At 41.0% G+C, this 25296-nt stretch overlaps 1 protein-coding gene across 3 annotated transcripts in view; it reads right to left on the bottom strand.

Annotated features, from left to right (window-relative positions):
* Positions 1–25296, bottom strand: part of lrrcc1 (leucine rich repeat and coiled-coil centrosomal protein 1) — a 104920-nt gene that overhangs the window by 11121 nt on the left and 68503 nt on the right. For all 3 annotated transcript variants that reach the window (XM_033020195.1, XM_033020194.1, XM_033020196.1), the window contains 6 exons: positions 25088–25227; positions 20799–21000; positions 14940–15125; positions 13323–13497; positions 7907–8070; positions 4406–4614 (listed from right to left, as the gene is read on the bottom strand). In XM_033020195.1, coding sequence (XP_032876086.1) covers positions 4406–4614; positions 7907–8070; positions 13323–13497; positions 14940–15125; positions 20799–21000; positions 25088–25227 — 1076 coding nt within the window. The remainder of the gene's footprint in view (positions 1–4405; positions 4615–7906; positions 8071–13322; positions 13498–14939; positions 15126–20798; positions 21001–25087; positions 25228–25296) is intronic.

The following is a 25296-nucleotide window of genomic DNA, read 5'->3' as shown; positions in this document are numbered from 1 at the left end:
TTTAGTGTTGTGTAATGAACCGGATTTGATAAGGGAACTTGAGGTTAAGGAGCCATTAGGAGGTAGTGACGATAATATGGTAAGTTTTAATCTATAATTTGACGGACTAGGGTAAATTGGAGGTGTCCGTGTTACAGTTGAACAAAGGGGACTATGGAGCCATGAGAGAGGAGCTGGCCAAAGTTGACTGGAAAGATACCCTGGCAGGGACGACAGTGGAATAACAATGCCAGGTATTTCTGGGAATAATACAGAAGGTGCATGATTAGTTCATTCCAAAGTGGAAGAAAGATTCCAAGGGGAGTAAGGGGCGACTGTGGCTTACTGTCCTTGACAAGGGAAGTCAAGGACAGTATAAAAATAAAAGAGAAGAAGTACAATATAGCAAAGTTGAGTGGGAAGCAAGAGGATTGAGTAATAGACAATAGACAATAGGTGCAGGAGTAGGCCATTCGGCCCTTCGAGCCAGCACAGCCATTCAATGTGATCATGGCTGATCATCCCCAATCAGTACCCCGTTCCTGCCTTCTCCCCATATCCCCTGACTCCGTTATTTTTAAGAGCCCTATCTAGCTCTCTCTTGAAAGCATCCAGAGAACCTGCCTCCACCGCTCTCTGAGGCAGAGAATTCCACAGACTCACCACTCTCTGTGAGAAAAAGGCTTACTCCTTATTCTTAAACTGTGGCCCCTGGTTCTGGATTCCCCCAACATCAGGAACATGTTTCCTGCCTCTAGCATGTCCAAACCCTTAACAATCTTATATGTTTCAATGAGATACCCTCTCATCCTTCTAAACTCCAGAGAGTACAAGCCCAGCTGCTCCATTCTCTCAGCATATGACAGTCCCGCCATCCCGGGAATTAACCTTGTCGACCTACGCTGCACTCCCTCAATAGCAAGAATGTCTTTCCTCAAATTAAGGGACGAAAACTGCACACAATACTCCAGGTGTGGTCTCACTAGGGCTCTGTACAACTGCAGAAGGACCTCTTTGTTTAAAGAGCAACAGAAGACAACTAAAAAGGCAATACCGCGAGAAAATATGAGGTACGAAGGTAAGCTAGCCAAGAATTTCAAGGAGGATAGTAAAAGCTTCTTTAGGTATGTGAAGAGGAAAAATTAGTTAAGACCAAAGTTGGACCCTTGAAGACTGAAAAAGGTGAAGTTATTATGGGGAACAAGGAAATGTCAGATGAGTTGAACATGTACTTTGGATCCGTCTTCAAGGAGGACACAATCTTCCTGATGTACTAGTGGCCAGAGGATCTGGGGTGATGGAGGAACTGAAGGAAATCCACATTCGGCAGGAAATGGTGTTGGATAGACTGATGGGACTGAAGGCTGATAAATCCCCAGGGCCCGATGGTCTGCATCCCAGGGTACTTAAGGAAGTGGCTCTAGAAATCGTGGACACATTGGTGTTCACTTTCCAATATTCTGTAGACTCAGGATGAGTTCCTGTGGGTTGGGGGGTGGCTAATGTTATTCCACTTTTTAAAAAAGGCGGGAGAAGGAAAACGGGGAATTATAGACCAGGTAGCCTGACATCGGTGGTGGGGAAGATGCTGGAGTCAATCATAAAAGATGAAATAGTGGCACATTTGGATAGCAGTAACAGGATCGGTCCAAGTCAGCATGGATTTACGATGGGGAAATCATGCTTGACTAATCTTCTAGAATTTTTTGGGGATGTAACTAGGAAAATGGACAAGGGAGAGCCAGTGGATGTAGTGTACCTGGAGTTTCAGAAAGCATTTGATAAGGTCCCACATAGGGTTTAGTGGGCAAAATTAGGGCACATGGTATTGAGGGTAGAGTGCTGACATGGATAGGAAATTGGTTGGCAGACAGGAAACAAAGAATAGGGATTAACGTGCCTCTTTTAGAATGGCAGGCAGTGACTAGTGGGGTACCACAAGGCCCGGTGCTGGGACCGCAGCTATTTATAATATACATCAATGATATAGATAAAGGGATTCAAAGTAACATTAGCAAATTTGCAGATGACACAAAGCAGTGTGAACTGTGAGGAGGATGCTATGAGAATGCAGGCAGACTTGAACAGGTTGGGTGAGTGGCCAGACGCATGGCAGATGCAGTGGATAAATGTGAGGTTATCCACTTTGGTAGCAAAAACAGGAAGGCAGATTATTATCTAAATAGTGTCAAGTAGAGAAAAGGGGAAGTACAACGGGATCTGGGGGTCCTTGTACATCAGTCTATGAAAGTACGCATGCAGGTACAGCAGAGCAGTGAAGAAAGCAAATGGCATGTTGGCCTTCATAACAAGGTGAGTTGAGTATGGGAGCAATGAGGTCCTTCTGCAGTCGTACAGGGCCCGAGTGAGACCACACCTGGAGTATTGTCTGCAGTTTTGGTTCCATAATTTGAGGAAGAACATTCTTCCTAATGAAGGAGTGTAGCGTAAGTTCACGAGGTTAATTCCCGGGATGGCGGGGCTGTCATATGTTGATAGAATGGAGTGGCTGGGCTTGTATACTCTGGAATTTAGAAGGATGAGAGGGAATCTTATTGAAACATATAAGATTATTAAGGGTTTGGACACTAGAGGCAGGAAATATGTTCCCGATATAGGGGGAGTCCAGAACCAGGGGCCACAGTTTAAGAATTAGGGGTAAGCCATTTAGAACGGCGATGAGGAAAAACCTTTTCACACGGAGGGTTGTGAGTCTGTGGAATTCTCTGCCTCAGTGGGCAGTGGAGGCCGGTTTTCAGAATACTTTCAAGGGAGAGCTTGATAGGGCTCTTAATGATAGCAGTCAGGGAATATGGGGAGAAGGCAGGAACGGAATGCTGATTGTGGATGATCAGCCATGATCTCATTGAATGGCTCGAAGGGCCAAATGGCCTACTCCTGCACCTATTGTCTCTCAAGCTCTGTCAGGTTGGAAGGGGAGCGTCGATGTACAGCTATTTTCAGGTTCCTCCAGAGATGTTCGATCAGGTCTCTCCAGAGATGTTCGATCCGGGCTCTTGCTGGGCCACTCAAGGACATTCACAGGCTTGTCATAAAGTCACTCCTGCGTTGTCTTGGCTGTTTGCTTAGGGTCGTTGTCCTGTTGGAAGTTGAACCTCCACCCCAGTCTGAGGTCCAGAACGCTCTGGAACAGGTTTTCATCAAGGATCTATCTGTACTTTGTTCCGTTCATCTTTCCCTCGATCCTAACTAGTCTCCCAGTTCCTGCCACTGAAAAACATCCCCACAGCATGATGCTGCCACCACCATGCTTCACCCTAGGTATGGTATTGGCCAGGTGATGAGCGGTGCCTAGTTTCCTCCAGACCTGACGCTTGGCATTCAGGCCAAAGAGTTCAATTTTGGTTTCATCAGACCAGAGCACCAGAGAAAACACCCCTTTTGGCAAACTCCAAGCGGGCTGTCATGTGCCTTTCATGAGGAGTGGCTTCCGTCCGGCCACCCTACCATAAAGGCCTGATTGGCGGAGTGCCGCAGATATATTTGTCCTTCTGGAAGGTTCTCCCATCTCCACAGAGGAACTCTGGAGCTCTGTCAGAGTGACCATCGGGTTCTTGATCACCTCCCTGACCAAGGTCCTTCTCCCCCAATTGCTCAGTTTGGCCGGGCGGCCAGCTCTATGAAAAGTCCTGGTGATTCCAAAGTTCTTGCATTTAAGAATAACGAAGGCCACCGTGCTCTTCGGGACATGCAATGCTGCAGAAATTGTTTTATACCCTTCCCCAGATCTGTGTCCTGACACAATCCTGTCTTGGAAGTGTACAGACAATTCCTTCGTCTTCATGCGCTGACATGCACTGTCAACTGTGGGACCTTATATAGACAGGTGTGTGCCTTTCCAAATCATGTCCAATCAATTTAATCTACCACTGGTGGACTCCAATCAAGTTGTAGAAACATCTCAAGGATAATCAATGGAAACAGGATGAACCTAAGCTCAATTTTGAGTGTCATAGCAAACGGTCTGAATACTTATGTAAATGTGATATTTCAGTTATTTCTTTTTAATTACTTTGCAAAAATTTCTAAACACCTGTTTTCGCTTCGTCATTCTGGGGTATTGTGTGTAGATTGATGTTAAAAAAATGAATTTAATCCATTTTAAAATAAGGCTGTAACGTAACGAAATGTGGAAAAAGTGAAGGGGTCTGAATACTGTCTGAATGCACTGTATATAACAATAACGTAATGCAGAAAATTAACAATAGCTAATATGAAAGGCAACTGGAAGTGTAGAATAGGAAACTGTTACATCAAATAAATCATTCCTTATAGATGTTTTGAAATTTCATTAAACTGGTCCCATTTTAATAACCACACTAAGAATAATTCATTTCAAAATTAAAATTGACCATTGCAATTGAAAACATAATTTAGTATATAAATAACAATATTCAGCATTTACCCGAAAGCTTTTTTTGTTTCCTCTAGCTCAGCTTCTTTTTCTTCAAGCTGTTGCTTTAGATCCTTTTTTCGCCCTGACAGCCTCTCAACTTTATCTTTCAGATCTTGCGATATGGCAGCTTCATTCTCTAATTGTTCGTGGAAGCTCCTTTGATCTTGTAGGTTTTGGTCCCGAATTTTCCTAATCTGTTCATCTCTTTCTTGCAAACCCTGCATGGGAAAACAATAATATATTTCAATTGTGGAAGGTTTATTTAGGAAAAAGGACAAACCAGACATGCAGCAAGTGCAATAGTTCCACATTTAACCTAGATAGTGGGTTAATTCTCAATTCAATGATTTATTACAACTTTCATCAAAATGTAATATATAAATATTAGTTTCCATCAAGAAGTTGCAGTGGAACATCTTTATTCAAAGTTATTATTCTGAGGGATAAAATAAATATTTATTTTAGTTTGAAGGGTCTGGACCCGAAACGTCACCCATTCCTTCTCTCTAGAGATGCTGCCTGTCCCACTGAGTTACTCCAGCTTTTTGTGTCTATCTTTGGTTTAAACCAGCATCTGCAGTTCTTTCCTAAAGATTTCTCTGGCTATTTTAACTTTTTATATAATACATCAAACATGAAGAATATAGAAATAAGAAACTACAGATGCTGGTTTACAAAATAAGATTCAAGGTGTTGGAGTGGGTCAGGCAGCATCTCTGGAAAACATGGAGTGGTGATCCTTCTTCAGATTATGAAGGCTCCCAACCCGAAATGTCGCCTATCCATGTTCTCCAGAAAAGTTACCTGGCCCGCTGAGTTACTCCAGCACTTTGTGTCTTTTGTACAATAAGGAAATGTTGAGATAGGATTCGACTGGTTTCCCCAATGGAATTTGTGCAAAATTAGTCAAACCATCACAAAATGTAGAATTGTGCTACTTTCAGAAAAAAATATCCCCAAAACGGAATTAATCACCATTTCAAGTCCCATTAATTGAACCCATTTGCGGGCCTTATCGGAGGCTCAAAATTAATTTAATCACAGGTGTACCAAGGCAAATTTGAAAAGATCAAAACAATAATTTCAAGTAGTCTACTATACACAGAATAGTTTTATTTAACACGTTATTTTCAATGTTAAACTTGGGTTTCACACTGGTTGGTTTACCAGTTGGCTTCATTTGTCAAGCCAAGTTGAGTTGATTAGCATATGCACAAGTCTGGTGAAGTAACAGGTACAATATAAATTGTGCTTGAAAATCCTGCTTTAAATCACCTTTTGTGATAAACTCTCCATCAGTTGCATTAACAAAGGCGGTGCAGGTCGTTTGCTTAATTTTAACAAGAAACATTATTCAATGTCACAATAAAAATACATTGATAACATTGTCTAACTACACTGCTTTGTGGAAGATGCTATGAACTTGTGACTGCACAGATGACTTGGACAAAAAATAAATAAAATCACATATTCACTTCACATGTATCTGGAGAAAATGTACACCTGGTGTGTCAGGTACACTCACTGTTTAAACTATTTCTATGGCAGGTTGTTTTGGGCAAGTCAAGTCAACTTTATTTGTCACATACACAGAGATTAGAGTTTGCAGTCCTAATGGCCTGTGGGAAGAAACTCCATCTCATCCTCTCTGTTTTCACCACGTGACAGCGGTGGCGCTTGCCTGACCGTAGCAGCTGGAACAGTCCATTGCTGGGGTGGTAGGGGTCCTTCATTACGTTGCTGGCTCTGGATCTGCAACTCCTGGTGTATAGGTTCTGCAGGGGGATGAGTGTAGTTCCCATAGTGCGTTCGGCCAAACGCACTACTCTCTGCAGAGCCTTCCTGTCCTGGGCAGAGCTGTTCCCAAACCAGATTGAGATGTTACTGGACAAGATGCTTTCTATAGGCCCAGAATATAAGCACTGAAAGATCTTCAGAAAGACTCTGAATTTCCTCAGCTGCCTGAGGTGGTAAAGGCGCTGCCTTGCCTTACTCACCAGTGCGGCAGTGTGTGTTGCCCATGTCAGAGCCTCTGTGATGTGGACTCCCAGGTATTTAAAGCTGCTCACCCTATCCACAGTAGCCCCATTTATCTCCAGTGGCGTATACGTCCTCGGATGTTGAGCCCTTCAAAAGTCCACAATCATCTCCTTAGTTTTTGTAACATTCAAGAGGAGGCTGTTGTCCTGACACCAGTGCCAGATCAGCCACCTCCTCCCGGTAGGCCTTCTCATCGTTATCGGAGATCAGGCTCACCACCAGTGTCATCAGCAAACTTGATGATGAAGTTGGAGCTGAACCCGGTCACACAGTCATGTGTATACAGGGAGTACAGAAGGGGATAATACAAGAGGGGAGTACAGGCAGAGGACAATGTTAGTTGAGGGAAACTGACTGGGTATCTAATCTCGGAAGAACCAGAGGACACCAAGGCCTTTCTGATGGAGAAGGGAGGTGTAAAAGGACAGGATATCTATGGTGAAGATGAGGTTATGTGGGCCTAGGAATTGGAAGTTATTGAGGTGGTGAAGAGCATGTGGAGCTGATGTAGCTCGGAAGGTACTGGACAAACGGGACAAGATATTTGGAGGTGTTCGATAGGGTAGGAGAAGGCAGGAAGAATGGGTCTGCCAGGGCAGTCCTTCTTGTGGATAATGATAAAGAGATAGAAACAGATGGTGTGGGGAAGCTTTTCAGCTTCCTGTGCTAGATCTTCCCCAACCAAACCAATATTCAAAGAAAATCTGCATTCCTCTCTTTCTGGTATTTTGAACATCGCTAAAGCAATGTCAAGTCAAGTCAAGTCAAGTTTATTTGTCACATACACATACGAGATGTGCAGTGAAATGAAAGTGGCAATGCTCGCGGACTTTTGTGCAAAAAGACAAACAACCAAACAAACTATAAACACAATCATAACACACATATACCTTTACATAATAAATAATGGAAGGAAAAACGTTCAGTAGAGTTAGTCCCTGGTGAGATAGGCGTTTGCAGTCCGAATGGCCTCTGGGAAGAAACTCCTTCTCAACCTCTCTGTTCTCACCGCATGGCAACGGAGGCGTTTGCCTGACCGTAGCAGCTGGAACAGTCCGTTGCAGGGGTGGAAGGGGTCTCTCATGATATTGTTGACTCTGGAGTTGCACCCAATGGCCATCACTTCAGCGGTAAAGGCCACAATCTTTAGAATTCCCTGTACATGTCTCTTTCTGTTTTTTCTAAACGCTCCTTAAAGCCTACCTTAAAGCAATTTTTGGTCACTTATCCAATATTATTTGTCAAATTTTATTTGATAAGGCTCTGGTAAAATGATTATATGTGATTATCAAGTGCAGTATTTTCACTGACATTATTTTTGTTGAAATGACTATAGGTAAGGCCAAAGTGTGAATAAATTTGACCTTTAGTGTGATCTAGATTTAATCATTATTCCTGAGAAACTATAACAGTGTCAATTTATTTCTTATTTCCCAGCCTTTATTTTTTCTGTAAGTATGAGAAACTCACTTCTTTAAGTTTTCTAATAGTATCTGTTTGATCATCCACAATCTTGTTTTTGATCTTCAAAGCATTCATGTCTTGCTCATTCTGGCTTTTTAAGGATTCCATCTCAGAAGTCAACATTTCAATCCTTGCTTCAAGCCTTCCTCTGTCTTGTGCCAAAGAAGAGCCTGTGTAATGAAAACAGTATGCTGAAAGGAACCACTCAGAGATGCAAAATTATACAAGGTTGACAGCTGTTTGCATTACAGTAGGCAGAGAAGCCAATTTATCTGCACCGAGTCTAATAAATACAATGCAAGTCCAATTTTAAACCTTGTGGATACAAATCCAATTTACCAATACTTTTTATGTATCTTCAAGCTGAGCCTATTAAGATCTTTATGATCTCTTCAGTGAATACAAATTTAACATTTAAAGCAGCTGGAGAAAACATTTTCTATTCATCATTAGCATTTTAATCCTTTAATCCTGTTGCTGATTTCCACCATCCTTTGAAAATGTTCTAAAATTTATTAAAATATTCTTAATCTCAGTTCTGCTTATCTCGATTTTAATAGCATTAAGTTCATATCATAATTAGACCGGAAAACCCAGTATATTGGATATATTGTTTGAAAGGTTTATGATACATTCATTCTAAATGCTTTGTACTGTACATCGGTACACATGAGAATAAACTAATCTAAATCAATATGCAAACAGGACTCTTAGAAATTGTAAGAACAAGAATGAAAAAGTGAATGAGAATGTGAAATGTGGTCCAAGGAAACTACAAAGCTCAAAAACAGTTTGAGGGGAAAACTTCAATCGAACGAAGTATATAAGTACACGCTCGCCTCAGGGCACGGCAGCATTCATTTCCTGAGAACTGTTTGTGATCCGAACAGGCTGCAGTCCAAAATGTGGCCACAAACGGAGTTCCCAAAAGGCAGACGATGCCTGCAGCAGCCAGCAAATCTATCCTGCTGGCCTCCCAAACACTTGTTCACATGCATGGCATGAACATAAATCAGGCGTTCGTCAGCCGGGGAGACACGCATCTCGATAAAGTGCCTCAAAGTGGTGGAAATATAGATACTGCCTCACCTGCAGAATACTACAAATATTTTCTCTATTTCCAGCATCTGCAGTATTAGTTATGAACTATTTTGTACGGTGTGTTCCAAAAAGATGCTCGTCATCTGTGGGTGATTCAAAGTTGGAGTAGTTTTCCTTAGTTAAGTACTTCTGTGTAATATTTAAGGGACGAATATCAGAAGAGGTGAGTCCACAGTAAATGCAAAGAAGATGAACAGTACTACAATGACTGTGGAAAACTGGTAAACCAATTTAAAAGGAAAAATTGTAGGATCCAAGAACGTGCTGATTGTGTGAAGGGATTGGAGAATGGTGTAGTACCCATTTTTGAAACGGGAGGCAGAGATAAAGAGTAGAATTTAAAATCTTATCGAAAAGCCGTACTTCATTCTACAATAAAAGGCTGAACACAGACATTACTAAAATGAGGAATTGGGTTCAGAAAAAAAAGAGGAAGGGTCAACATGCAAAGTGGAGAACATAAGAGCAGCGATTTTGCAGTAAACAAATAGGCAGAGTTTCACTCTCCGTAAAGCCACTAAAGAAAATAACATTGCTTATGCCACAAGATGGCATTATAGTTTTACAAACAATCTTATGAACTACAGAATAATTAAAAGATTCCTACAAATACATTGGAGTACTCATAAAAAGATTAGCCATAGAGATATAATGTACATTTTACATAAAGCTCAATTTTTTATTGTATAAATAAATTATTTGTTACTAATTATTTTGTTGCAGCTATGTTTCACTGTCTTTTCTGCTTTCTTTATTGTTACTTGCAGATCATTCAGGTATTATTGTGTATACATTTCAATATTTAACAAATTCCCCTGCTGTTTCAAAGAAAAATGTAACACAAACATATTATTTACGCCATTTAACCAGCAGAGAGGAATTTCATGCAGACATTTTAAATATAATCACAATGGCAATAGCAAATTGGCCTTGATATAAAATTCAAGGATGAAGATAAAATGGCACGTTAAGTTTACATTACTTAGTCAATGAAGGACACATGGAAAAAGGTGGCCTTTGGGGTAATCTGAAGAAATGTCACTGGCAGGAATTCACAGAGCAAATCTGCACTTGGATAGCTGGATTCTCTTCCCAGTGACAGGCAGAATGGAGAAGTGCAGCAAGCTTACAGGGTGTGTAAGAAGGAACTGCAGATGCTGGCTTATTCCGAAGATAGACCCAAAATGCTGGAGTAACTCAGTGGGTCAGGCAGCATCACTGGATAAAAAGAATAGGTGATATTTTGGATCGTGACCCTTCTTCAGACTGAAAAGAATGTGGGCAAGTGGGGGGAGATAACTGGAGGCAAGAAAAGGCCAGAAGAGGGGAGAGGAGGGAATACAGGAGTTTACTTGGAATTAAAGAAATCAGCATTCATACTGCTGGATTGTAAACTGCCCATGCAAAAATATGAGGTGCTGTTCCTCAACAGGGTGGACTGTTGATTCTCTGAGTGAGGAGTCTAACACTGACAAGTCACACCTTCCACTTCAGCAGAATAACTGAACATTATAATGGATAATGAGTAATGATAAACATTAGATAACTTCTTAGCAGTATTGTTTCAGTGCAATGTCTTACTTAGTATTAAGTATCGATATTGCAACTCGGAATGTATTTATTAGAATTCATTGCACTGTGGCTGCAAAAAGAAATTCCTTTGTTCCTGTACTTCACAAGAAATGTGATCATATCATATTGAATGATCTAATATGTCTAAGGAATCCTTTAGAATATGGTTTTCATTCTCTTTCTGTCCATCATTACAACTTTTCTCTATAAATCTTCCATTTATATACAAATGAATGTGAATGAAGAATAAAGAAACTATTTACGGTGTAGGTGATTAGCATTACGCTTGTCAAGTGCAGAGAAGAGCAGAAACCTCACATTTTAGGGTGGAGATTGACAGATTCTTGATTAGTAAGGGTGTCAGGGGTTATGGGGAGGAGGCAGCAGAGTGGGGTTGAGAGGGAAAGATGGATCAGCTGTGATTGAATGGCAGAGTAGATTTGATGGGCCAAATGGCCTAATTCTGCTCCTAGAACCTATGAACATTGTAAAAATGCCCACCTTGCATTTCTCAAATACCGATGTCAGTGATCCTTAGATAGGCTTTATAACATTTGTTGTTAAATGGGTCTATTGACCCTAAAGTGAAGCAGTAAGTTGACAGGGATATACAAGGTCTTACATATATATTTTTAAAAAGAAGAGCTGGTGAAATAGAGTTAAAAATACAATCAGCAAATGTTTTCCTTGTCATTCAATTCAGTGGTCCAACATACTAGCGACGATGTGCGCAACATAGAATGAGATCAGCAACAATGATATATTAGGTCTTCATACCAAAGCTTTCAAAGGATTTTTTATATGCTGCTGATAAGATCAAAGATTGAGAGTTTCTCTACCCGCCATTACCAAGCTAAGTGGCAGCTTGCTAATGAATTAAAATCAACACAAACTAAACAGTATAAATTCATGGCTGTCGCAATCACTCAATTCTGGGAGGCTATTTACGGAAGTGGAAAAAAAATAATACTGCAGATGCTGCAATCTGAACCAAAACTAAAATTATTGGAGTAACACAGCCTGCTAAGCAGCATCCGTGGAAAGAGAAACCAATTAATATTTCGGGTTAGGGGTTCTTGCTCGGAACCGGGGAAAGAATGGAGGATTTACGGTGTGCATGTAGTGCCTCGGAGAGGTTGAGGGCAAGATAAACAGTTTATAAAGATTGGTGACGACAGATCAGAACATAAGGAACATAACTATTAATAGTTAGTGAACCAGTTTAAAGGTACACGGTGAGAAAGTGTCATAAGCATGCCGAGGGGAAATGGTGAAGGAGCAGTTATCTGAAGATAGAATATTTTGTGTTCAATCCAAGGGGTTGAAAACTGCGGAGTTGTGAATGTAGCCCTTGTCCACACAAACCAGCCACTCCCTCGCACCCGCATTGACTCCATCTACATATCACGCTGCCCTGGAAAGCAGCCAACATACTCAAGGACCATTCATATCCTGGGTAGAAGATACAAAGCTTGAAAGCCCATACCACCAGATTCAAGAACAACTTTTCCTCTACTATAGTCAGACTTTTGAACAGACTTCTCTGTTGCTGGGGATGAAGTCCCTGACCTTCCAATCCATCTCGTTGCATCCCTTGCACTTCAAAAAAAATCTGCGTTTTCTCTATATTCTGCGCTTTGTTTCTTTTCTCCTCTTCCCCACTACCTTGTGAACTCATGTATGGCATGATTTGCCTGGATAGCTTGCAAAAAGGTTGTTCACTATATTTCGATATGGCAACAATAATAAACCAATGCTCAATTCCAAAGGTTATTCATAACATGGATTTTGACAGTCCTCGCAGTCTCGAATGAACACAAACCCAATGCACAATTATAATTGTCAAGTTTTCAAGGTACTTTGTTCTATCGCTGGACTAAATAACTAGTTACATAGACAAGTAAAAGGAAAACGCTAACCACTAATTATCTTCCAAGAAGAAGAATGGAAAAGTAATCTACCTTCGATTTAAACCAGCATCTGCAGTTCTTTCCTACACAATGGAAAAGTAAGCTAGTTCTCTTTGGAGTCAAGATGCCTGCAAAATGACACATGTGGGAGATAGAATTTCATAAATACGATTCAATAATCCAAGACAATGAATAAAACAGTTCAGCATCATGTTGACAGCCTGCCTCCTGATTGACTGTTCACCTGTCTGCCTAATAAAACCCAGAAGGACAGGAATTATTCTTAGCTCCTGATAAATCAATACCCTAATGGAATGAACAAACCACACCTGCAGTGGGAACTCAAACAAAGCTGGTTAAGAACAATTTTGCTGCACTCTTCGTATCCTCAAGATATTACAAAGGCCTCACAGCCAATTGTTTGAATTGTAACCGCAGATTTTCCTGATAAAAGCTCATTTCAATTCCACAAAATAATGCACATTCTGTTAACGGAGGTTGATCATCCACAATATGCAACTAGAACACAAACTTAAAAAAAGCTGAATGGCATTTTACATTTATTTATATATAATTAAAAAATCAGTTGTCTCAGCATTTTCTATGCTGGCAGCTTTTAAAATAGTAATGCCATCATGCATATTTACCCTCTCAACTTGTTTAATTTCCTCACCTACATGACTCATGGGGATGTTAAAGCGTTTGTTATTTAAATATTTGGAGGAGTGATTGGTAGTAGCAATTTATCATTTTGTTGGATTTAAAGTTAAACGTGTGAAAGTTAATATTTAAATGCATCTTTTTTTCCCCCAATTGATTTGGTTAAATAAAACCCTCACCTTGTTGAGCTAACTCGTGTCCCCAGATCCTCCTTTCAGCTCGAAGGCCATCAATCACAGAGTCCTGTGCAGTTAGCTGTGTAATCAGTCTAGATTTTTCTTGCTTAAGTAGTTCAATCTGAACAGTTTTTCTGTTATCTTCTTCAGCTGTATGTTCAAACGCTCGGAACCGACTCTATGGTAAAATTAAGGACAATTTCAAATATTAAACTAGTTATAATAATCTTATAAGGCAATATCGGTCTCCCAGTCAGTCTCCATAACTAGGATCATAGCCATGGAGTTATATAGCATGAAAACAGGTCCTTCAGCCCAACTCATCCATCCCATCTAAACTAGTCCCATTCACCAGAGTTTGGTCCATATCCCTCTAAACCTTTCGTATCCATTTACCTGTCTTTTAAATGCTGTTATAGTACTTGCCTCAGCTACGTCCTCTGGCAGCTCGTTTCATATACCCACCACCTTACGAGTGAAAATGTTTCCCCTCAGTTTCCTATTAAATCTTGCCTTGCTCACCTTACTATATCCTCTGGTTTTTGATTCCCTTACTCTGGGTAGAAGACTTTGTGCATTCACCTTATCAATTCCCCTCATGATTGTATACACCTGTATAAAATAACCACTCAACCTCCTGTGCTCCAAGGAATAGAACCAACCTCCCTATAGTTCAACCCCTCTAAGTCCTGGCAACATCCCCATACATCTTCCAGCTACACCCCTTCCAGTTTAGTGACATTTCTCTGCACTCTTTCCAGCTTAACGGCATTGAAGCACTTTTTATTTTCATCTCTTCCAACAAAATTACAGAGTTAATTGGCCATCCTCCAAAATGCCTTCATCAGATTGATAAGTTTCCAAATTTCATGATTTATTTTGCCAATCTACCCAAGATATATGTGGTTAGAACAAACTGGCAGAGGTAAAAGTTATTCAATTTTACCAAATGGCAGTGAAAGACCTATTCTAATGCTATAGCACTGTCCACATGGTAAGTACTGATATTTGTCATATTTTATGTTGCACTAAATTCCTAATATGCTCCACTAACTGTATAGGCAAACCCTTTCTCCAAGATCAATGTTGAATGACACCATTTTTTCATCTACAACAAAATTCAACCACTGGACACCTATTCTAAAATTGAAGACGTTTTGAGAAATAAAATGATATTCATAAAGTATGCAGTCTGATCCAGACAAATTGATTCATTTATTATACAGGTTGCTCAACATAAAACAGATTGAGAAATTCTGAATGTTTCCGCATATGCATAGATAAAACAAGATTACAATCTTGAGACCTTAAGTAGGAGACAGAAAAGGTTTGCAATATTTTATACATAAAATTTGGTTAGTTTGTGAAAAAGAAATAACAATTAACCTCCGAGATACATCAGAACTGACAATTTAAAAATCACTTTTTAGGTTTCAATTGTGATTGACTTGTTCTACATTGCTTGTATGTTGCATGAATAAACATACTAAATGTGACTTTAACCATAGAAAAAGGGAACAGACCATAATGGAGAACAAGATAATATCAGTGCAAAAACATTTCAATTTCATTATTTTCAACATCAACTGAATAACTCAAACTATTCATATTCCAATTCACCTTTAGTTCTAAAATGGTTTCCTGTTTGGATTTTGCCAACTCTGCTATCTTAACTTTCTGTTCTTTCACCATGTTGGTGAGTTCCTGAACCAATGATCCCAATTGTTTTTCCTTCTGCTGTGCTTGAGCAAGCACCCCTTTATTGTTTGTTAGTTCTGCAGTCACGTGATCAAAGCCACTCTTTACCTGTAATTAAAAAAAATAGCAAAGACTGAACGGGATACAGATTAATTTCCTCTAGTCCCTCACTTGTTTGTGCAAAACTATTTAGCCTTGAATTCAATGCTAAATATTCTGCACTGCTCATCATCATATTTTTTCCTCAAGTGACTTGAGGATTCAAGAACAGAATGCAGCCTGAACATTGAGATTCAAACTTCAGTAGGGCGACATTATACTGAAGAAGACATAACACTGAGTCTGAAGAGGGGTTCTGTCCCATAATGTCACCCATCATTTTTCTCCAGATGGTGCTTGACCAGCTGAGTTACTCCAGCACTTTGTGTCTATCTACAACACTAACTTTGTATCTTAATTATATAAGAACTTATAATGCAGATTCCCCAGATCAAAATCAATTTTCATCACATATGACCACAAAGTTCTGGAAAAGCAGACAATATGCTCAATGACAATATGCAATAAATCTAAACTCCAGACAAGCAGAGAGTTAGGTTCAGTTATATTATAAACAGGAATATTTAATCCTAATTTGAAAACATATTATTTTCCCTCTTTCAGCGCTTGATCTTGAGCAGCAAAAAAGGCGTATGGTATGTGAAAGATACGTGGTCAGTCTCCAAAGGGGCTTTGCAAGGCAGATGCTGAGAGGATGATTCCATTCCCCCTTTAGGGTAAGCAAGGACGAGAGGATATTTTCAAAATTAGGTTCCATCTATTGATGAAGAAGAATTTCTTCTCTCAGAAGATCTCTGACTCAGGCAGCTGCAGAGGATGAATCAACTTACACATTCTACGCTGACAGGCAGATTTTTTTTTTTGGACAAACGGGAGTGGAAGGTTATGGAGAACAGGCACCAAAATAGAGTTGAGGTCAGATCAGCCAAAACCTTACTGAATGGCAGAACACACCTGAGGCATCATAGATAACTCTTGCTATACCTATTAACAGTTTTATAAAAACTATTTCAAGTAAATTAAACTGAACTATAGAGTTTCAAATGCCAAAGTGAAAATTAAGTTTAATATCATGAAGTTATTCAGTATTCATACAGAGGGGTGAATACTTAGTATAGACTTCCAATAGAAGTGTGAGGGAAAACCCACAGAATAATTTAACAAACAAGAAAGATTGTTGAGAAAGATTGTGGGGAAACTACTAGTTGGATAAATTGAAACGGATCACAGAGCCTCATGACCCTGTGGTATTAAGAATTCATGGATTTTAAAGGTCAGAATATTTCAAATGCTGAGTTTATTTTGCTTAAAAATTCAAAATATTATTCATTTTCCAGAAGCATATGAGCTTCTTTGGCAATGAGACTCCTGTTTATTATTTTTTTAACTCTTCTCACGAGAAAAGTTTGACTTTGCATGACAGTCACTGGTTAAGTGTCAAGTATTTAATGTAATAATACATAAGGTAATTTTTTCTCAGCTGAAAATATAATTAGCTCAGAAGTTTCAGTTTGTGCCATATGCCTTCCCTTCTCCTTTAACCTGCTAATAGGTTTCTGTTTGAATTATTTATCCATTACCTTTTTATAAAGGTTATTATTAGCTTTGCTTCAATCTTTATATTTGATATCTGCATAAAATATCCTCAATTTCTCCCCGTTCCTTTTATGCTTACTTTAAAACTCTTTCCTTAATTTACCCTCAGCCTGCATAAATAACTGTACTAGCTCGGGTGGGGGCTTCGGGAGGAGGAACACACACACAACTGTTGAGATTGAGCCTGGATGACTGGCTTCATGGAAGGAATCAGAGGGTGATGTTTCAGAAAGAACTGCAGATGCTGGTAAAATCGAAGGTGCTGGAGAAACTCAGCGAGTGAGGCGGCATCTATGGAGAAAAGGCATTGGCGACGTTTTGGGTCGAGACCCTTCTTCAGACTGATGGACAATGAGAGAATGCAGGGGGAGACAGTGGGACTAGTGGGAGAACTGGGAAGGGGGGGGGGGGGGGAGGGAATGAAGAGAGAGAGCAAGGGCTACCTGAAGTTAGAGAAGTCAACGCTCATGCTGCTGGGGTGTAAACTACCCAAGTGAAATATGAGGTGCTGTTCCTCCAATTTGCGCTGGGCCTCACTCTGACAATGGAGGAGGCCCAGGACAGAAAGGTCAGATTGGGAATGGGAGGGGGAGTTGAAGTGCTGGACCACCGGGAGATCAGCTTGGATAAGACGGACTGAGCGGAGGTGTTCAGCGAAACGATTGCCGAACCTGAGCTTGGTCTCACCGATGTAGAGGAGTTGACACCTGGAACAGCGGATGCAGTAGATGAGGTTGGAGGAGGTTCAAGTGAACCTCTGCCTCACCTGGAAAGACTGTGTGGGTCCTTGGATGGAGTCGAGGAGGGAGGTAAAGTGACAGGTGTTGCATTTCTGAGAAGGGTTGGTTTGGGTGGGAAGGGACGAGTTGACCAGGGAGTTACGGAGGGAATGGTCTCTGGGGAAAGCAGAAAGGGATGGAGATGGGCAGATGTGGCCAGTAGTGGGATCCTTTTGGAGGTGGCGAAAATATTGGAAGATTATATGTTGTATACGACGGCTGATGGGGGGAAGGTGAGGACAAGGAGGATTCTGTCCTTGTTACGAGAGGGGGAGGGGGAGTGAGAGCGGAGCTATAATGGAAGAGGGGAACCCCCGTTCCCTAAAGAATGAGGACATCTCCAATGACCTGGTATGAAAAACCTTGTCCTGGGCGCAGGTGTGGCGTAGATGGAGGAATTTGGAGTAGGGGGATAGAGTCCTTACAAGAAGAAGGGCAGGAAGAAGTGTAGTCAAGGTGTCTACGGGAGTCAGTGGGTTTGCAGTAGATGTTGGTCAATAGTCTGTTTCCTGTGATGGAGACGGTGAGATTAGAAACGATAGGGACAGGTCAGAGATGGTCCACTGGTGAAGTTGATGAAGTCAGTGAGTTTTGCATGGGTGCAGAAGGTAGCACCAATGCAGTTGTCAATGCAGCGGAGGTAGAGTTCGGAGATAGGGCCAGTGTATGCCTGGAACAAGGATTGTTCGACGTACCCTACAAAGTGGCAGGCATAGCAAGGGCCCAAGCCAATGTCCATAGCTACGTCTTGGATCTGGAGGAAGTATTAGGAGTCGAAGGAGAAGTTTTTTAGGGTAAAGTTCAGCTCTGCTAGGATATTGATCAGAAATTGTCTGGTTCTGCGTGTGAGGAAGAAACGGAGGGTTTTAAGACCTGGTGGGGGATGGAGGTATAGAGTGACTGTGAAGATGAGGGAGTGGGGGCCTGGAAAATGGAAGTCATTAAAGATACACAAAGAGCGTGTGAGGTGTCTTGGACGTAGGTATGGGAGGGATTGGACCGGGGGGGGGGGGGGGGGTGAGGATAGGATAGTCGAGGTATGTGGAAATTAATTCGGTAGGACATGAACAAGCAGAAACAATGGATCTGCCAGGACAGTTCTGTTTGTGGATTTTGGGGAGAAGATAAAAATTGGGCCATGCAGGGCAGGGGAGCGATAAGGCTGGAGGCTTTAGGGGCAGAGAGCCGGAAGTGATGAAGTCAATAATGGTGTGTGATATTAAGGCCTGGTGCTCGTCTGTGGGGTCATGGTCAAACGATGAGTAGGAGGAGGTGGCTGTGAGTTGTCACCTGGCCTCGGTCTGGTAGAGTTCAGCGCGCCAGACCACCACGGCATCTCCCTTGTCGGCGGGTTTGATTACCAAGTCGTGGTTGCCGCAGAGTGAGCAGAGGGCTGTACGTTAAGGGGGGGGAGAGGTTAGAGTAGGTAAGGGGAGTGGAAGATTTGATGTTGTTGATGTTCCGCCGGCAGTTGGAAATGAAAAGGTCCAAAAAGGGTAGAGAACCAACTGGGGGAGTCCAAGAGGAGACGGGATCAATCAATCAGTTTTATTCGTCACTTGCACATAAAGTGCAAGTGAAATGAATTTGCCAGCAGCGGTACAATGAAACACAGAAACACAATAAAAATTTAACACAAACATCCACCACAGCATTCATCACTGTGGTGGAAGGCACAAAATTTGGCCTATCCTCCATTTTCCCCCGTGGTCGGGACCTCAAACCTCCGCAGCCGCCGCTGCGGGCGTCCAGATGAGCAAAAGTCAAGGTACGTCCTGAATCGGTGCCTCCCCCATCGGAGACCGCGGCTTCAGGTTGGTGTAGGCCGCAGGCCGGCGGTCATAGATTTAAAGTTCCAGCCGATCCGCAGCCAGAAACACCGCAGACCGCAGGGCCTGCGGTCAAAGCTCCTCTTCAGGGGTCCCCGGCGAGGGACCCCGCTCCTGATGGTAAGTCCTCGCCGCGCCCGCGGTAGAAGTAGGCTGCGAGCCGGCGGTGGGAGCTTCTTCTTCTCCCGGTTCCCTAACGAGGGATCCCAGGGACGCCGCGCCAGCTGGAGCTCTGCAGACCGCGGCTTCAGGCTGCCGCGGGCCAGGGAACGGAGCGCTCCCCCCCGGTGAGGGCTCGCCCGCTCCATGCCGAGTCCACGCTGCGCCCGCTGCTGAAGCCCCGGGTGCGTCTCCGGGAAAGGCCGCACCGATCCTCGATGTTAGGCCATGGGGGAGGCGACATGGAAAAAGTCGCCTCTCCGTGGAGGAGGCGACCGAAGAGGTTTCCCCCTTACTCCCCCATACCACCCCCCACACAAAACACACAGAGAAGCATTAAAAACATACATTTAAACACACGAAAAAAATAAAAAAAAGTAGAAAAAAACTGACACGCAGCTGGCAGGGCTGCCGGCTTGCAGCGCCCCCCACCGACCTCAATGGATGGAGGAATGACTGGCTTTATGGAAGGAAGCAGAGGGTGATGGAGTAAGGTTGTATCCAAACACAGGCAGGTGGGACTAGTATAGAAGAGGAAGAAGGGTCTCAACCCGAAACATCACCCATTCCTTCTCTCCAGAGATGCTGCCTGACCCGCTAAGTTACTCCAGCATTTTGTGACTACCTTTGATTTAAACCAGCATCTGCAGTTCTTTCCTCCACATAGAAGAGGCATGATGGTTGATGTGCACAAGTTGGGGTGAAGGGCTATGACTCTCTATGACTGGAACTATGTAGCAACTATATTGACACTGCTGCGCCACTGTGCTGCCCATATCGTTAATTTGTAGAAATTTGCACTCAGTTTTGGCAGTTCTGATTAAAAGTTAGTGACTTGAAACATTGTTTCTCTCTCTGTATGTTTTGGCTGAACACTGTACCAACAGGAGGAAATTAGAATTTTATTTGCTTTTTTTTCCTAAGATTGACATAGAATTGAATTATCTGTCCACTTTTCAAAAATCTAGTTATGTTATTAATTGGTTACTTTGTTCCCTTAAATCTATTGTTTACATTTGAACGTAAAAGTCAAATTGCCTAAATGTTTTAGTTATTAAAATACTGCTGCATGTGGCTGCTGCCTCTGTTTTCAATTATTTTAAGTGCAGTTGAAATTATGTATTGAATATTTAGCCAGCAGTTAGAAGGCATATTTTCTGGCCCAACCAATGTATCAAAGCCTCATATTTCTATGTTTAACCTTGTTGGCTTAAATGTGCACCAACAACTTAATATGTTTTGTCCATCTTTAAACATTACAGTGGTAATCGTCAAAGTAAACACAACATTTTTATTTAACCGATTAATATTAGCTCAATATGACTTCATGAAGTTATACAACGGTGCCCATTAATTACCTCTGTAAAACGATTTGCTTCAATGGTAAGAGCCATTCGAAATTCATCCTCCAAAGTAACGTACTGTTGATTAGAAAGGTCAATTTTTTCTTGATAACCTTTCAATTGTTGAGCATGTTTTTCTTCTAGTTTTGCTACTTCTCGAGACACAGCATTTTGAAATTCTGGTCCATTTAACGTTACTCTGGATTCTACTTCTTTTCTATGGAATAAAAACATTGTCACTTTAGCATGGTGATAAAGCAGCATATTTTGAAATTACTTTAATCTAAAATAAAACAAATAACATATGTTATGCTCATTAAACAAAACAAAATTGTAGACAAATTAGACGCAAAAATGAATCATCAGGCCTATGACTAATGTCAAGCAGAAACTGCAGTAATAATATTTCATGATAACTGCAAGTAAAAGAGCATTTACTGTGACCTACTTCCTTGTTGTTTCCCAATTTATGATTGTACATGGAAGAGACCTCCATCAATGGAAGCTGCAAAGTCACAGGACCCTCCATAATGTTTGGGACAAAGATCCATCATTTATTTATTTGCTTCTGTACTCCACAATTTGAGATTTATAATAGAATAAATCACATGTGGTTAAATTGCACTTTGTCAGCTTTTATTAAAGGGTGCAGGTAAGGGTCGGCGGTCGTCACGACTGAGGTGGTGGTGGTGACGATGGCAGGAGCAGCCATGATGGCAGTGGTGGTGGAAGTGGCAGTGACAGCGCGAGTGGCTGGGGTAGCGGCGGCGGCAGGAGATGGAGATAATAATAATCAAATAGAGTGTACAAAATCAGTTGCAAAAGCATTTTATGTATACTCATGTTTTGATGGTGTAGGGCCAGCAAACATAAAATGGCCATTCAATTATTTGATCTATTTTTGGTTAGTATCGGTTGGTTAAGAAAGGAATGTTGAGCAGAATAGTGCAGGAAGGTTATGAAACATCACAAATTGTACCATGACTTCTTTAAAAAAATCCATTTCAGCCAGCATGCCTTTAACATTTCACCCAAAACAAAGCAGCACACTTTCACTTTTGCACTGTCAGCCTAGATTTAACTCAATATTGATGTTTGAAGCTGAATCTGACAAAGTTGTTGGATTGTTACCAGGGAAACAGATACAAGCATTGTAATGTATGTAAAATTGGGTATCAGGTAGGCTGCAATAGATATTTTGTAAATAGCACATCACTTGAGATGGGCAACAGCAGAGTAAGGATGGCAGAGGATGGCAAAGGAAACAGTGGAGTTGAATATGATGGAAATCTTGAATGGATGGATAATTAATTGCTGAGATCAATGTCAGAACAGGAAGTAACAATTGCAGTCATCAACTATAATGGAAAATGGAAATGAATAGAAGTGGAACAACCCAAATGTGCCTACAGCTAAAACAGTAGGTTATAACTAATTATCTAGATCCACTGAAAATATTGAAAGTCATAAATAATGAAAATTGCAAAGCAAAATTAATAAGGAGACAAAAATATAAGTTTGTTTCAATATACTTCAATAATTGAACACAAATCCTAGTGTGAATATTCCTTCATTTTAATATAGATTATAAATAATATGACCAATTTATTTTGGGTGCAAGATGATTAATGATAAATGATAAATATATCAATACGTATACTGCTTTTGCTTTGTCCTATTATTTCTTTATTCATACATAAAAGTAAAACAGCTAAATGTAATCAACTATTTAGCAGTAAATACTTTGTGACCCATTTAAATTATTCTTTCCATCTGAGAAATTGCAGCTGTTGATTAGAAATGAACCAAAATACCATACAGAACAAGATGCAATGCAACACATAACCAGCTATTTAAGATATTTATCTAAGTTTCAGTCTAATCCAAGACTGTTAAAAACATGATAACACATGCAAGGCAAATAAATATCAAAAGCGTACAAATTATGCACTATGTTTAAATGAATTAAAAACTCAAGTTCAAGTTCAAGTGAGTTTTTTGTCATGTGTCCCTGTATAGGACAATGAAATTCTTGCTTTGCTTAAGCACACAGAAAATAGTAGGCATTTACTACAAAACAGATAAACGTGTCCATATACCATGATATAAATATATACACACATGAATAAATAAACTGATAGTGCAAATAACAGAAAGTGGTTGGTAATAATCAGAGTTTTGTCCGAGCCAGGTTTAATAGCCTGATGGCTGAGGGGAAGTAACTATTCCTGAACCTGGTTGTTGCAGTCTTCAGGCTCCTGTACCTTCTACCTGAAGGTAGCAGGGAGATGAGTGTGTGGCCAGGATGGTGTGGGTCTTTGATGATACTGCCAGCCTTTTTGAGGCAGCGACTGCGATAAATCCCCTCGATGGAAGGAAGGTCAGAGCCGATGATGGACTGGGCAGTGTTTACTACTTTTTGTAGTCTTTTCCTTTCCAGGGCGCTCAAATTGCCGAACCAAGCCACAATGCAACCGGTCAGCATGCTCTCGACTGTGCACCTGTAGAAGTTAGAGAGACAATCCGACTCTCCGTAATCTTCTCAGGAAGTAGAGGCGCTGATGTGCTTTTTTTGATGATTGCATTAGTGTTCTCGGACCATGAACATTAACATATGATTAATTCTGACCGAGATAAACTAATTTTCGCAGCAATGACATTTACACTACAGTATTACAATGAAATTACATGGGGAAACACTGAACTAACTAATCCGGGAACTACTTGTCCAGCAGCACTGTAAAAGTAGCTAGTGCATCAACATTCTTATTCTCCACATCTGAGAGAGGAAATCTCAAAGATGCTGCATTTGTGACCATCTTCAAGCAATGAATCAAGTCTGATAGTAGAAACAATAGAGTGGTTTCCCTGCGGTCTACCTTGGGGAAAGTTACTTCCAGGACACCCCTTTACCACTACCTCCTGCTGATCAAACAGCTCCCTAAATTGTCGCAAGTAGTTACTCCGTTTAGAGGCACAGTAGACACTACCTTCAACTTTGAGCAAAATATAGGGAGCAAGCAATGACCCTTATTATCATTGTCGGGGTGCAATGGAGAGCTTTGTTTTGCAAGCTATCTGATCAAATCAGATAATACTATACATAAATACAATCAAGTCAAACTCAAGTCCAATAGGTAAAGCAAAGAGAAAGATTCAGAGTGCAAAATATAATTCTCAATCTCCAAAGGTTTTACTTCAGAGCCAAACTTAGTGAAGACCAGTGTGAAATAAGGTTGGCCAACAGTTTTTTCCCCCCAATCCTTCTGGTCGCAATGTTATACCTTGTATCCAACTCTCTAAAAATGTATACAACAAAATATATTATTTCTATCCTGTACACTGACATCACCAAATTTGGCTCACTACAGTGGTGTCACAGCTAATTTATAGATGGCATTAGAGCTGTGCTTAGCCAAACAGTCATGGAGGTAAAGAGAGCACAGCAGGGGAGTAAGCACGCAGCCTTGAGGTGCTGATCGTTGGTGAGTAGGCAATGTTGTTACCGATCCACACTGATTGAAGTCTGCCGATGGGAAGGTCAAGGATCCAGTTGAAAGGGATTATCGCCAAATTCCCAGAATCAAGGGATATGTGGAGAAAGCAGGAACAGGTTGCTGATTTAGGATGATCAGCCATGATCATATTGAATGGCGGTGCTGGCTCGAAGGGCCGAACGTCCTTCTCCTGCACCTATTTTCTATGTATCACGCTTTTTCATTACTGAAGCAGCATCTATCTAGACAAGTTTCATTACACTGCAATGTTTCCCTTGTAGAGTATGAAAATTAGATGAGTCTTGATGATAAACCTATACTAATATGTCCACAGCCTATCTTCTGACCAGTGGCAATTTTCCAGGATGACAATTGGGGTCTGGTGGTGCTGGGGTTGTGGTGGTGGGATGGAGAGGAGACTTGGAAATGGCAATGTGACTAAATGGCAACAGTAGGAGGATACGTTCTCTCATGTGGGAAATTATTAGTCCATGCTCAAATGTAGGAATAGGTTGCTTCATTATCTGATGTTTCCTTAACTGGAATTGAACAGTATGCAATCAACAAACATCCCTACTTTTGATCTTATCACTCAAGGCATAGCTACAAGCTATTGAAAGCACAATTTTAAAAATCTTTTATTTATCGATGCTCAAATTCTAAACTTAGTTTAAAATTAGGCATGATTTATTGAAATACTAGTCTCCGTTTCTTAGTTTATGAGGTTCAGGCATGGATAATTACCAAAGAAGTATAGTTCTAGTTAATTATGCCACCAAAGATCCCCCCACCGTTATACCCCCATACCTGTGTTCTTTCTCTCTGCAAGCAAGAAGCTCCTGCAGTTGCTGTACTTTTTCTTTTTGCTGATCGAGCGAGACCTGTAGTAACTCAACTTCTCTTTGAGCAGCTGAAGTTTTTAACTCTGTTTCTTGAATTCGTTTCATCTGCACGCAAATATCATAAAGCTCATTAAAGTTGTACACCAGGTCAAAGTTAAATTGTATTGAATATGT

The sequence above is a fragment of the Amblyraja radiata genome, chromosome 4, assembly GCF_010909765.2.
Source record: "Amblyraja radiata isolate CabotCenter1 chromosome 4, sAmbRad1.1.pri, whole genome shotgun sequence".
NCBI lineage: Eukaryota > Metazoa > Chordata > Chondrichthyes > Rajiformes > Rajidae > Amblyraja > Amblyraja radiata.
Note: the sequence above shows the minus strand (reverse complement) of the source record. Positions and strands in the feature narration are given on the sequence as shown.